At 55.5% G+C, this 14,739-nt stretch overlaps 1 protein-coding gene across 1 annotated transcript; it reads right to left on the reverse strand.

The window, feature by feature from the left end:
• Positions 1-5,433: 5,433 nt before the first annotated feature.
• Positions 5,434-10,679, reverse strand: DMRTA2 (DMRT like family A2). Its single transcript, XM_044236408.1, has 2 exons — positions 8,851-10,679; positions 5,434-7,545 (listed from the first exon to the last, which is right to left on the reverse strand). Exons 1-2 carry the CDS (start codon positions 9,404-9,406, stop codon positions 6,494-6,496), a joined length of 1,608 nt encoding a protein of 535 aa, XP_044092343.1. The 5' UTR covers positions 9,407-10,679; the 3' UTR covers positions 5,434-6,493.
• Between the last annotated feature and the right edge of the window lie 4,060 nt (positions 10,680-14,739).

Here is a 14,739-nt window from a genome sequence, read left to right on the forward strand (position 1 = left end):
CAAGCTATGGCCTTGTCCAGTCCTTTCATTTGGGGCAAATTCCTCTGTCTTCTAATTTTGTCTAAGTCTCTGTGCCTGCTTCTGTGTATTAGGAAAGTCAACTACATCACCTGTTCTTGAGGGTAATGGCCTTCTGAAGAAGAGGTCTTATAGCGTTCTGCAATGTGTCCTCTGTGCCCTGGGGCCTCCAATGTGTTTTGCATGCAGTCTGCTGTTGTATCCTTGCCACATTTTTCTTCAGGCCAGTGGTCTGCTGAGGTCCTCTTTGCCTATTGTACACAGTGTTTGGTCCCTGGCTTTGGTATGGCACATTTTCACTAGATATACTCTGGTCTGCTTGCGAAATAAGACCTGTTGCCACTGCCACCAAAACCAAGGCCTCGCAAAACTTCTAGGTCAGTAGAAGTGGTGTTGGCAGGGGTTTGGGCTGGTCTTCTGGGTGAGGGGGCCATGCCATGCTGGAACTGAGGTTAAGTACAACTGAGAAGGGTGGTTGTTCTGAAGCATGTAGTGTGGTGTCTGGTATAAGCAAGTTAGGTATGGAGTGTTGGCACTGCTCCGTGTTTATGCTCATGAGCAGGGGAGGGAAGTGGTGCCATCTAGTTCCTCTGTTCCTGGAGGGGTCTTTTCATGAAAACTACCACTTTAGGATGTGCTCTAAGATGAGCAATAACCTCCCCACTGTGTTTTTCAGGCATTCTTGAGATCACTGTTTCCAGGCTGTAAGTCCACAGGCTGTTTGCTCTGCCTTTTCATCAAGAGCAGCCCTAATGTCCTCCAAGCTCTCCCAGAGCCAAGCACACTGACCTTTAAAACTCCAGGCTTTAAGCCCTGCTGGTTGCAAGAACTCATGAAATTCAGGCCATGTTGCTTTCCAAGCCAATTGCTATGGGGATTTGTTCTCCCCATGTACTCCCCTGTGTGCTAGTTTGTCTCTTGCCCTTCTCTGTGACCATGGCTCCCTCCCCATGGTAACGGCCACTACCCCTTCTCTCCCAAGTTGTGTCTCTACAATTCCTACCCTCTTTGATATGGCCTCTTCTCTGCCTTTGGTTGTGGAGTTTGTTCTACAAGTCCTCAGATCAATTTCTGGGGTATTTAGGATAGTTGTCTTATATTTGTGGGAAGAGGTGAGCCTAGAGTCCTCCTACTCCACTACCATGTTCCTCTCTAAGTGACAAATCTTGAACTTTGAGTTCCATTGGTGTCACTGGGCCTTGAGGCAAGTAGAGGGTGATCCTTAAAGTAGAAGAAAAAGGTACGGTTTTCCAAGCAGAGGGACTTGCATGGGCAAAGATGCAGGAAAGTTCATGGTCTATTAGGCGACTCTGGGATCAGTGAGCACGGTGAGGTGGGGATGGACAAGTCGGGAGAGGGGCAGAAAGCCAGCGAAGCTAAATCTTCAGGGACTAGAGAGCAAGGAAAGTTTGAAAGGGACCACCTGTATGGGTGGGGATCCCTGAAGTTTAAGCTTCACTGGTGTCACAGTAAAGGCAGGGACCTGCTGCCCAGGGTCCTGATTCAGGACAATAATCTTCACAGGCTGCAAAATTTTAAGAGAATGATTTTCAGAGACCAGCCTTCTTGGAATGAACTGAAAAGACGAGAGGCAGAACTCCAGCATCTGGGGTCTCAACAACTGCCCACCCCCAGGCCCATGGCCTCCATTAAAGGAGTCTTATGTCCAGTGTAGAGAAAGGATTGGGCCACTTGATCCCTCCGAAGGCCCTGCTACCACCCACATGCTGACTCATTCTACCATTTGGTGTCCACTTCTAGAAGCCCCGTAAGTTCTTCAAGTTCTATTTGTTGAGCGCTGAAATTTTTCCCCACCTTCCAATCTTGTCTCTGATCCAGGGGTCCACAGCTCTGTCACCTACAAAGAGTCAAACAGCCCAGACACCTGGGAATTCTCCAAGAGCCCTCCTCCTCCAGGTTTACTACCCCCAGCATCCATTAGATCAAGAGTGGAGGGTCTGGCTCCCAGTAGTTCTTGAAGTCAACCTTTTCTCTCCCTGTCCCTGCTCCCACTGGTCATTTTTGGTGCTACCATCTTACACGACTCCTCCTTAAATGGGTTTGGCCCTCCTCTAACAATGTATCCAGTCCAAATGCAAATTTTACCAGGCAAGCTGTCACTGGCCCCCAGTACCCTCACTCTGAAACCCAGGCCCGTACCCTGGAGCTTGAGGTTCCCCTTGTTCTGACCTCTGACTTCTGTCCAACATCACAACCTGTCCCCACTTCCTCCTTCTCCACCTGCTCTTTCTTCACCAACTTCCTGCCATGGATTACTAATGCTGCCCCTCACCAATGTCCTCAGGACTCAGCTGCAGCCTCACCTTCCCTCAGAAGCATCTCCAGAACCCACACTCTCCCATCTGATGATCCTTCACCATGGCCTGTTGCTCACCAGGACACCTCCCATAACCTGTGACATTGTAGAGGATTTATAAGGGAAATTTGCTCCAGTCACTCAATTGCTCTGAACTGTTTGCTCCTCTATGAAATGAGACAATTCCCACACCAGAGTATCTAAGATTATAATAACTGCCTGGTCAGTTGGGCACTGAGCTAAAAGTATTTTACACATTCTCTCAATCAATCCTCATAGCATCCAGACAGGCAGTCACTATCAGCCCCATTTCATTGAGGAGGAAGCTGAGGTGAAGTGTCCTAACTCGCTTTTCCCTGTGCAGACCTCTCTGAGCCCTGGGGTCCTGGTCAGTGCATCCTACTTGCCTGTTTAGTTGCTTCTGTCCACCCCACAACACACACACACTGTGAGGTTGTAAAGTGTAGGGATGGTGCCTCTCTTGCACTCTTGTGTATCCCAAGCTCCTAGAACTGGGTTTGGCATGAAGTAAATAATTTATAAACATTTACTTCCTGAAGTAATCTGTGAATGAATAAACTCAGCCAGAAACAGAGCCTGGATCCCAGCACTTGGCTTTTTTTCATCCTGAGGAGGATCCTATATGGAATGAGCTGTGTACAGGACCTGGTACATAGTAGGTACTCAGTAATGTGTAGTTGCTGCTGCTGTGAAGAAAGAGGAGGAGGAAGAGGAGGAGGGTAAGTTTTAATGACTACAACAGTCCAAGCTCCCCCATGACGATCTAGGCCCAGTACTCAGGCCAGGCATAATTCCAACAGACTGAGAGGAAAGTTTGGGAATAAATATGGACTGTAGAGGTCAAGAGGAAACTCTCACCTCACCTTCTGCTCCCCACAAAGAAGAAGTGATGGGGCTGCTGCCTCCCATGACTGGGATCCCAGTGGTCCTCCCAGTGGAACTCAGTGGAGCTCAGGCCCCAGTGCCCACCCACCTACTGTTGAAGCTCAAAGAAAACAGAGGTCCCTTCTGGCCCAGCCCCTCCCACCACTGCCATCTAACAAACTGGCTTCACCGTCCTGGTCTCGGAGTCTGACTTGGCAGAACCTAAATGTACAACGGTCGCTGTCAGTTACTGAGCCTCAGTCCTCCTGATCACACAGGAGGCTGCGGGGTCAGGGGCATGCATGGGTGCAGCCCTCTGCCAGGTGTCAAGGTTTGACTCACAGCCCTGGGGTTCCATTGCCAGGTCTGGGCCACCAAGACCCACAGGGCGGGGTGGAGAGGAACCTGGGAACCCCACCACGCCACCCTCTCAAAGTGTCACCACTTCAGCAATCATTCTGAGCTCAACCAAAGCTGCTGGCAGCCTGGAGCTGAGATGTGGCTTCCCCTCTCTGAGCCACAGGAGTACACCGGAGGGGGGGATTCGGCGGAGCCCCCACCTTCAGCCAGGAGAGACCGCTTCAAGAGAGGAGGAGGTTCACCTGAACAGTGTAGAGGAAAGGAGGTCAACAGTCCCCAAACCACTCTGGACCTCAGTTTCCTTCTTGGTAAAATGGACCCAATAATAAACAACGCACTGGATTATTTCAGGTTTGCTGTGAAGATGAACCAAAATACTAATCTTGAAATCTATGAAGCTCTGGATGTTCTCCACAGTGGGTAACAAGGGTCCTAAGCCAGCCCCTGGCGTCTGGCTTGAGCACCCACAGAAAACAAGGCGCTCCAGGAGACTCAGTATAGGTCCCTCCTGAAACCAAGAGACCCAGAGTGATCTTAGGTTCACCTTGGATGGGAATTAAGGCAGAGGCCAAAAAGGCGGTGGCTGGAACCTGGACTAAGGGAGGACCGATGCTTCAGAAAACCTGGAATAGGAGGAGGACATGGGAGACTTGAGGGAGCAGCCTGAAGAGCAAGAAAGTTCACACTTCTAAAAGCTCCCGCGTGCTTCTCTAGCTTTCCACTTTTCTAGAAATCTTCCCTCTTCTCTCTCCTCTCTTCCTCTGCTTTCCTTCCTATCTTCATTCCCTTTCTCGTCCCTTCTCTGTTGCTCCCCATCTTTCTTTTCTCGCTCCTTCTTCCCCACCTCCATCTCATCGTCACCCTCGCACTTTATAACCAAACAGCCAAACCCCTTTCCAATTAAAGTGGAATTAGGCAACTCAATCAAATTAGTTCCCTATTAAAGCCCTTCTTTATTAAACCGTTTTCTTGTCCTGCTATTAAGTTTCACCGCCTGGCGGAACTCGAGCCGGCCCCAGAAGTTTACCTTGGGATGTCGCCGGGCCCAGACTAGGGGAGGGAGCACCCTGTTTCCCGGAGAGGGGGAGTCACCCTGCAGTGAGCGGAGCAGGCCCGGGGAGGTTGGAGGAGGTGGTCGGCGGGGGAGCCACTGTTGCGCTCTGCCCCGAGTGAGGAGGGAAGGTGACTAGGGTACTGAGCGAGGTCTGACTGGAAGGCGCGTCCTCACCGCCACTTTCGGTTCACCCTACCTCTTGGGGAGGGCAGCGCCCCACCCCCCCCACCCCAAAATAACTCCCAGGCCACGAGCCTTTGTAGGAAAACGGTCGCAGCCCTCCTTCTCCAGCCGCCGTCTCTATCGCCTGGGTTCCAAACCTCTTTGAGAAGGGAAGCGCTCATTGTGCGACCCCGGCTGTATCCAAATCTGGGGCCCGAGAAGAACCGGAATCCGGCCGCCAGCCTTTCCGGATTCCCTAAGAGGCTCTGCCCGAGATCCAGGGATCCTGAGCACTGGCGAGGCGACCCGTCGCGCCCGCGCGCCCAAAACCAGAATGGGAAGGAGGTGGGGTAACCCGATGCGCAGGGGGCACCGCTCCCCGCAGGGTTTTGAGCCGCGCGCCACTCCCGTCGACGGGGCCTTTCCCGCGTCACGGAGAGTCTTCCGGCTCCACACCCGCGAAGGTCGGACACCAGCCGGACCGAAGTCTAGCTGGCACCGCGGGCCGGAACGGGAAATCAAGACCTTTTCAATCCGGCCGCCGGAGGAGCGGGACGGGGTTCCGTGCTGTTTTCTTAGAAAATAACATTTATTTCTAGCTCAAGTCTATGCGAAGGAAAGCACAAAGTGAGCCATTCTCTGCAGCAGCGTTTCCCGCTGCCGTCCCTTCGGGCCGGGCGTTTGGCGAGTTCCGGGAGGCGGGGATGGGCTCTCGGGCAGGCGGTTCTGGTCAGTCACTCGCCGCTCTGTTCCTGCTTCAGTGCGCACCTTGACCGCATCTTAGGGAGAGACCGGCCGCAGGCAAGAGGGGCGGGTGGGCAGGATTTGTCCCGAGTTTACAATATATTTAATCTATAAAATCTGATAAGTACAATGCGCGCATAGTCTACTTTTTTCCATTTTGTCCTTTTTTTTGCTTGTTTTTGAATATTTTTCACGTTAATACCGAGGTCACCTACAGATTACAATTAATAACTTAGAATTCCATTTTATAACATTATACACTGGCTTGTATATATATATATGTATAGATTATATATAGATTTATACATATATAAAAACTCACACTGCACCAAGGAAACCCATGCTTATTGGCATAAGCAACAAAGAGAGCGACAAATACCGCAACGAGGAAAGTGCACCTTAGAACTTGTTTCCTTTTCTTTTTTACAATTGATATCGAGATATATATATATGTGTGTCCCAAAGACTCGACTCAGTGCCAGGAGAATTATACATCCTAAATTTATATTTGTTAGAGCGAATATTTTTTTAAAAAAATTTTTAATAAGGAGAGGGAGACACAGAAGACAGACTCTCGGACTATCCTGCCATCCACTGGAGAGCGGGAGGGTGGGATGAGCGCAGCAAAAGGAGAGGCAGGAGCGTGTGCAGCGGCCGCAGCCTCTGAATTCTCAAGAATTCCCGGCCTTTTGAAGGGCTGGAGGAGCCTTGAGGAGGTGGTCAGAAGATGAGGGTCAAGAACACGCACCCCCTCTGAGAACACCTGCACCTGTGGTTGCTCCCGCTTCGCTCAGCTCTCTACCCACCTTCCAAAACAAAACCGAAAATCCCCTTTGAGCGAGAGGACCCCAGCTGGGGCGCAGAGAGCGCACCGGGTGAAGAGGGAGCGGTGGCCCGCGGGATCAAGGCTGGGGTCCTCGTTCGGAGGCGGCCCGGCTGCCAGGCCCCTGGCCCTACTGCTTCTCGGGGGCGCCATTGACCATAGGCCCGTACAGACCGCCGCCGTAGGTGGGCTCCTTGTGCACCGCAGCCGCGGCGGCCGAGCGGTCGCGCATGAGGTCGCTGAAGGCGTAGTCCATAGGCGGGCGGAAGCCGAGTGTGGGGACCAGGCCAGCGGTCGAGTAGGGAGCCATGAAGGCCAGGCCACGGCTGTGCGCCGCTGCCGCCGAATAGGCCAGGCGCAGTGGGCTGAGGCCCAGCGGCGCGCCCAGCGGGTAGGCGCCCGCTTCGGCGCCGAAGTGACTGGCGTTGGGCTGCAGTGGTGAGAATGCGGAGCGGCTGCTCAGCGAGCCCAGCGCCCCAGGCGCCATGGCACCGGCCAGCAAAGGTCTGTGGTGCGGAGGAGCGGCCGGGCCTGCTTGCAGCGGCGCGGGCAGCCCGGGCCCCCCAGCTGCCCCGGCGTCGACGCGGCCCGGCCACGCGTCGTCCGCAGCTGCTACTGTACCCACTGCGGCCTTATCTGGGAGCACGGAGGGACCGAGGCCGGCCGCCAAGCCCCCGCGGTGGTGGTTCAGCACCTGCTCGATGGCCTGCACCACGTCGCCGCCGCAACCCTGTAACACCAGCTCCAGGACGCCTCGCCGGTGGCCCGGGAAGACGCGCGTCAAGATATCCAGCGGCGTCCGCTGCCGTGGACCCGGGCCCCCGCCCAGCCCTGGAGCGGGAGCGGCCTCTGCCTCTTCTTTGTCGGCCTCGGAACCGGATTCGGAGCCCAGTGGGCTAGCGGAACCCGGGCTGTCCTCCTCGCCGCCGCCTCCCGGGCCTGCACTGCCCGGGCAGCTCCCACCTGCCTCCTTGGAGGCCCGGGCCAGGGGCGACCCCGAGAAGGACTCGCCGTCGCCGTTCTCCGAGCCCGAGCCCGGCCGCACCTCCGGAGAAGATGTCCCAGGACCCGAGTCCGCGCCGTCGGGTGATAAGGGCTTCCCGGGTGGCGGCTGCGGGCTGCCGGGGCGACCGGTCTGAAGCAGTGTCTTGGGGAACAGGTCAAACTTCTGTAACTTGGCCTCTAGGAGGGGAGAAAAGGGGATGTGAGGAGTGATTAGGAGCGGGGAGGTGACGGCACCCTCAGCACATCAGCCCTTTGGACCCCAGTTTCCTCTCTCTGAACCTGACAACCCTCATTCACTGGGCTCTGGCGCCCCTTCCTTTTTCCTCCAGCATTCCTTATTCTCTGAGCCCCTAAGTCCTCACTTCCCCTACCTCCAGGGCGCACTCTTTCTGTACCAGAACCCAACCACCTGTGCCCTGTAAATTCAATGTCCAGTTCCCCTCTTCCACATCTGCGTCCCAACACCTCCACCCTTATCCCTCCTTCCAAGCCGTACTCTGACCTGGAGAAGTGGCCTGGCCCAGAGTTCAAGTGGGAGACAATATAACTTCCACCTATACACCTATAGGACCCCACTCCACACTCATCATTCCAAGAGCGAACCCAGCCCTGGGTGCCCTCTGGCCCTGGGCAATATAGCTTGTTACGGAAGACACCTTGGGTATCTAAGAGATCCCAAGCCTTTCTTTAGGCAAAAATAGAGCCACTATAGCTAATCCACCCTTTCCAAAGTTAAAACCTTAGAAGTTCTTCACTTCAAAGATGAGGGCTGAGATGGCCCCCAGTGGCCCCAGCCTTAATTTCTTCCCTCCCCAGAAAAAGGTAAGAAATCTTGAAGAAGAGGGTGCAGCCAGATGGGGAGTGTGGGGGAGTGGTTAGAAGAGTGGGGATCAGAGAAGCGGGAGAGCCCTATTCTTGAGAAAACGGGGACAAGTGGGGAAAGAAGCTGGAAAGTAGGAGCAGGCACAGCATGCGGTTGTCCGGGAGCATTAGAAACTTGAGAAAAAGAATCACAAGGGGAAAAGGAAAGAGGGGTATCTAATACCTAGAGAAAGCGGTGCGGGGAGGGGGAGGAGGACAGGGAGAGGGCCGGATTTCTGAAGAGAGTTGGGAAGGCGCAGAAGGAACCAGGGCAAGTGGAGAAGAGCATAACCAAGGTTAAAGGTTCCATGCTGGGGAAACCTAGCCAAGTGAGCAGGGAAGGCGGGATCTGGCTGCGTTTGGGTAGAGGAGATAAGATTGCAGCGTCTACATTTGGGCCCGCGGGGAGGGAAAGGAGTAAAGGTCAAATTCTTCAGAAAGAGGAGAAAGAGTTTATGTGTTTGTGCCCCCAAACCAGGGCCTGGATGCGCAGCGAACTCTTAGCGGTCGGGCGTTTGGAAAAGGGGATTCTACTCTCTCAGTACCGAGACAAGTCCCTGGGCCGCGTGCCCCCAGGCCCGGGCCCTGCTCCCTTTCCTCCCGACCAAGCCGCGCGCTCACCTGAGCTCCCCGCGCCCGCTGCGCCGCCTCCGGTCCCCGCGGGCGCTCCCGCTCCCGGCCCCCCGCCGTCGGCGGCGCACACGGAGCCGAAGACCTCGTAGGCAGGTCGCGGCGGGATAATGCCGTTGGCGGCCGCGAGCGCCAGGCCCTCGGCAGTGCCGTAGAGCAGCTGTAGCTCGCGCGCCTCGTTCTCCTCCTGCGCCTGTTGCCTGCGCAGCGCCACCTGCGCCGCCATGACGCGCTGGCGCTCGGCGATGAGCGTGCACTTGGCGCACAGGCAGTCCTTCCAGCGGCAATAGCGTTTGTGGCCCTTGAGCGCTGACACCACGCCGTGGTTGCGGCAGCGCGCGCACTTGGGGGTCCGCGGGTACTTCTCCGCAGCCCGCAACAACAGCGGCGGCGCTCTCAGCAAGCCGCCCGCCACGCTCACCGGTAGCGACGCGGCCGCCGCCGCCGCCGCCGCCACCGACGCCACAGATGCCACGGGCGGCCCCGTCGCTGTCGCCGCCGCCGTCGCTGCGCCGGGCACGCTAGGTAGCTCGGAGCGTAGCTCCATGGCAGGACCTGGCGTAGAAGACCGTGGGAAGAAGGAAGAGACTTGCCGGGAAGAGCGCACGATGCGCTAAGCTACAGCGTACCCTCCAGGAGATCAGGCTTAGGGAGGGAAAATTTTGGTCGCGGAAGTTTGGCTAGTGGTTGCCAAATTGCTGGAAGGAGGTACCTTCGGATCCCCCTCGTAAAGCTGAGCTCCCCCACCCTATTCCCACCAGAACTCTTCTTATATCTGATTTATGCGCTGGGTCTAAGATTTCGTTTGAATCAGTGGTTCAGCTGGAAAAAATAAAAACAAAAGACATATAAAGTTTGAAAAGTCACTGGTTCAGGTGTATATAACGAGAAGTTGAAAAGGATAATATTATCCCCCTAAAGTTTAGCTTAGTTGGGGCGAGATGGGCAGGGAGAAATGTTTGATCGGACTCGGATTAGAGAGAAAATTTTTGACCCAGCAGACTAGACACCAAGAGCAAAACAAAACAAGACAAAAAAAAAAAAAAATTGAGAAGAAGGGCTCAGTTTTGTGGAAAGGTGAAAAGGAGAGCGCTATCAAAGCACACAAGGCATAGAGTTCAGCGGACTGGATCTGAAGTTTTCATGCTGGAGGGAGCAGGAGAGTTAGAAAAATCAAGAACAGAAAAGAATAACTCTAGGAAATAGAGTGAAGGCTAGATAACAAAACAAACATCTCAGTAGCAAAGTTAGGCCTTGGGGCCCCAGGGACCCGTGGAAATGTGGGGGCTACAAGTTTCATGGTGCGGGGCCTCCAGGGAGTGGGAGAGGAAAATGAGTGTGATGGGTTGACTAGGCTTGGGGAGAGTTAAAAAGAAAATTAAGCAAAGGAAACTTTGTTTGGATAGGCAGACAGCCGGAAGATTAGCTTGTGGGGCGAGGAAAACAACAACAACAAAAAACAGCTGATATGGATGTCTGGGTCCCAGGGTTCACGTGGGGGAGAGAGGTGTGCATGAGAAAAAAACAAAAACAAAAACACCCTGCAGGCAAAGATTGTGGGTGGGGGTGGAGTAAAACCTGTGGCACGATTTTTAGCCCAGCAGTCTGGAAGAACAGTCGGGAAGCAAGAGGTATCTTGTGAAAAGTTAGGTATCACAGGAGAGAGATCCCTGACCCTCTCACACTGCTGTCTCTTCCCCTCCGGGTTTAGGGACAGAATCGTCAGACACGCCCTCCCTATCCTGGGATCCCCGGGGGACCCTACTTGGGTATAGATTCTCTAGTTCTTGTGTCGGAATTGGAACTTGGATGGCCCAGGAGACAGCACCGAGGCAGGGGAGTCGCCTCTGGAACTGGCTGTGGAGTCTCACCTGCGCCGTGGCCCCAGAAGGCCCAAGCAGGCCCAGCCCCGAGCTTCCGCCCCGGTCTCCTCTAGATCCCGGGGTCCCCGCCAAAGCCTGGGACCGAGTCCTGGTGTCTCCGCCCCAGTATGCTAGATCCCTTCCCTTTTGAGCTGCCTCTTCCCTCAGGCCCCTGGGGCCGCGAAGTCCCTAGGGCCGGCGTGGCCCGGGCCTCGTCAACAGGGCCCGCAGGCCGGGCCGCCTCCCCTGCCCTCCCTGCGTCCCTCAACTACCTGCCTCGGGCTCGGGATCCTCCTCCTCCGCTGGCGCTTCACGCACCTCCCAGCTCCACTCGCGTTGCTGGCGCTCTTGGCCTCTTCCCCCTGCCCCCGGTCCCTTATCAGACCACGTCACCCTCCTTCAGTCACCATGTCCGAACTTCCGGACCCCCTCTGAACGCTGCGCAGTCCAACCCTTCCGTCGGAAATTCGAGCCAGGGGACCGGTTAGGGACCGGCTGGCTGGAGCCCGCGACCCGGCCCTTGCCGCGCGGCGTCCCCTCGCGGAGCGCGCGGGACGCTGCGCACAGCCGCGCCCCAGTTGCCCGGCGCTGCCAGACTCTCAATGAGCCGCTCGCCCGCTCTATTGTTGCTCCTTAGGGCTCCATTAGACAGAATTGGACAACAATGTGGCGTCTGCCATTGGCCAGGGGAGGCAGACAGCGCTCTGATTGGCCGGGCCCGCGCCCGGGGAGCCCCGCATTCTACAGTGTCCGAAAGATTCGAAACTCCAAAAGCTCCACTGAGTGCCTCCGGGAGGGGAGGGGCGCGCCAAGGAGGGAGTGGAGAAAAGTAGGCTAGGAGGAGCGTTGAAAATATCGTGACAAGTAGTTTCCGTGCGCCCGGGAGCGTGTGAATTGCGCCTAATTACCGTGTCCGGTGCGCCTCTACGTAGCCGTGTGTAACCCCTCGACTTCTGGGACTCGGGCTTGGCTGCGCCGTTCTCACTGGCCGGGGGCGCTTGGCAAGGCCGAGTTTCCCAAGTGGCCCTGGTGGCCGGGGGCGGGATAGGGGCAGGTGACAATTCAATTACCGCGGCTGGGGTGGGGGTGGAACGGAGACTCGGGGGTGGGGAAGGGAGAGGGCATAGGGCATAAATGCCAAGAGGATTTTTCCTGATGCTTTCCGGCTTCGTTATGGTGTGCTCCCAAGTCCGGTGCGTTTGGGGTAGTTGGGGGCTGTTGATTTGGTTTTTTCCTCCTGCCGCCTTTAAAACAGAGATCCTTCCTTTAAAAATTCCTGGTATGATAGGCATCAAGAAGGGTAAGTGTGGTTTATGAAGATTTTTGTTTTTAAAGAGGAGCCTGGAGAGAATTGAGATTGCGCTTCCTGTCGGAGCCCTCGGGGTGCCTTGCGCTCCGCATCTTTCCTCTCCCCGCCCCCTAGTTACGTCCCTTTGCCCCCTCTTGCTCTTTCCTCTCCTCACTTCTGCAGCACCTCGATTTCTTTTACGTGGTGGTGGGATTCTTTTTGTCAGTGTTATTTCGAATTAACAAAACGTTTAATTTTCTTTTTTAAACGAAAGTAAAACGTGGCCTCTCTTGTCTCCCCAGATCCTCTTGCTCGCAAGACGCGCATTCGTCTGTCGGTCCTTCCGGGCCTGAAACAATGTCACCACGGACTCCCAAGAGTAGTTTTAACTTTCACCTTCTCCCCAACTGACGTCACGGCCTTGAGGAACAGTTCGATCTGCAGAGGAGGTAACAGGTTTTGGATTTTGTTTTCCTTTTGAGTGGCAAGATCTGGAATTAATGCTGCAGTCCTCCGGCACGGTCGCCTTGGGTTTCCCTAACCGTGATTCTCTGTGCCCCTTTTTTCTGTCTTTTCCTCATTCCAGTGTGCCCTCACTCTCACTTTTATTCTCCACTTTTCTCGTTCCCTCAGAGTAAAGCAAAATTGTTTAACTAATGGGGAAAAGGAGTTTTCCGAAAAGTCGTTCTCTCTCCATTCTCGACCGTGCGTTTCTGTGATATTCTTTAGAACTTTCAGGGCCCCTGGGTTTTGGCCGGCGCCGCCTGGGGCGCGGAGGTACTGGGCGTGGGGACTCGACCCAGGGGCCTCAGGACGTAGCCCATTCCCCCGGCACAATTCATGGGCCCTAACGATGGGGGCTGGCCCCTAGGGGAGGAAGGGGCCCAGAACAGCGGGGACCCACCTCGGAGCGCAGAGCCTTGCGGGGGTTCCTACTGGATGCCAAACGGGAGACTCTGGCTGAGGGAGGGCGTGGGAGGGAGAAAAGGGTGGGTGCGGAAGAGTCGCGCGAAGAGCTTCCAGAAAGCTGACCAGGCCCATGCCCGGGCGCAGGAGCGCCCTCCGACCCTGACCGGAGTCTGTGATGGTAACATAAACCAGGCCCTTCGCTCTTAGGAAATTCCACTCGCTGGAGCCTGAGAATGAGTTTGGGAGAGAGCAAGGGGTCAGCTCTGCCGGTCTTCCGCGTGAAGTGAGGTAAGGCAGTGAGTCTCGGATAACAGGTCCTGCAGGAGTGTAAACTCCAGACCCCACTCTATAACACCTTGAGGTTATAAGCTTAAGGAAGTCTCTCTGTTAACTGCACCCTAGCAGGAGGATGTGTGGGAGAGAGGGAGGGCTGCGGCTGGATCCTGCCTGGTGCTGGGCGCCTTCTCCCAGAGCTACACTGGGCAAAGTTTTCCAGAATCGTTTTAAACCCCAGACAAATTAAACAATTAGAATATGTCTAGCTTTTCCTCTTCTCACTTGAGGCCAGACCACTGTGGGTTTCCACAACTTCAACCAATTGAACTTGGGGTGAGTCAAGCGTTCAGCCACAAGGACTTGAGAAGCCCAAGCTCTTCCTCAAGTGTGTGAAGAACCTTATTTCTTTAGGAAGGAGAGAGGACTCTTCCTGGAACCTAGCCCAATCAGAGGGAATCTGTCCACTCCTAGAGCAGGCTTCTCTTTCCTTGCTCAACAGGTCCTGGACCTACATACAACCTTTCTTCTGGTGCACCCGAGGTTGGGAGGTTGGGAGGTTGGGGTGCTCCTGTGAGTCAGTGTGTGTCATGGATGGAAGGAGGCAGACTCACCACCCTGGGTGGAAGTCACTGCACTCATACATCCACAGGTCATTCTGGGGTTAGCTCGGATATGGACCAAGGTCCCCAAAGGGTGCAGACCAGAGGAGGCCACCCCACAGCTGCCAGTGGTGGAGAAAGCATGCCCAGATTGAGGCAGCAGGGTCTACCTCCTACACCAGAGTGTGGCTTCACACCTGGACACACAGCCTGCCTGTGGGACCTCATTCTGCACCAGTCTTGGCTACATGCCCACACCTGCGTGCAGTGACCACCCGCGGGGTGCACTCGCCTCTTTCGCTGCCTTCCCACCCAAGAGGACCCTTTCAGAAAGTCTGACTGAATTCACAGGGCTCTCATCATCATGCCCTCATCCTAGGATTTCCACTGAGTACTTGACCTCCCACTCAGACGCCCACAGACTCCCTGGTCAGTGACAGGACGCTTAGACCTGAGCAGATGCTCACACAAGTGTGCCTTTGCTTGTCCCTGGACCCAGCCCTATTCTAGGGCCCTGAAGTTGGACCCTGGGCAGACAAACCCAGACCACCGGGACAAATGAGGTGGCTAGAGGGCAGAAAGCTCACCCTCACACGATCTCACACACACACGCACACACTCCCTCACGCATCTCCTCTTAGTTCAGAATCATTTGCTGTGCGGGCGCCTGACGGTCCCGGATGAGCTCTCCCAACCACGAAAACGCACCTCCACAGGTGTTCGCTACCGTCCCCAACTCCCCTACCCAACCCCGGCAAGGGTGGGGTCCAAAGAGATGGCCCGGGTGGAGACCCAGGGTGTGAGGCTGGAGTTGGGGGCTGAAGGTGCGGAGGCGGTTGGAGGTGCAGCACAGAGGCGCTGAGTAGGAACAGGGCCGGGGGCGCTGATGGGGGACCCGAGAGGCATTGACTTTTGCGCTGTTTGCCCGCGGCCTCGTAGCAAGCAG

This window comes from Neovison vison, chromosome 2, assembly GCF_020171115.1.
Source record: "Neovison vison isolate M4711 chromosome 2, ASM_NN_V1, whole genome shotgun sequence".
In the NCBI taxonomy this organism is placed as follows: domain Eukaryota; kingdom Metazoa; phylum Chordata; class Mammalia; order Carnivora; family Mustelidae; genus Neogale; species Neogale vison.

Bases quoted from the DNA above. Each gene is read 5' to 3' on its own strand.
- DMRTA2 (XM_044236408.1), bottom strand. From the start codon at position 9,406: ATGGAGCTACGCTCCGAGCTACCTAGCGTGCCCGGCGCAGCGACGGCG. The intron at 7,546-8,850 runs GTGAGCGCGCGG...CTCCCCTCCTAG, and splicing joins AGCGGGCGCGGGGAGCTCAG to AGGCCAAGTTACAGAAGTTT.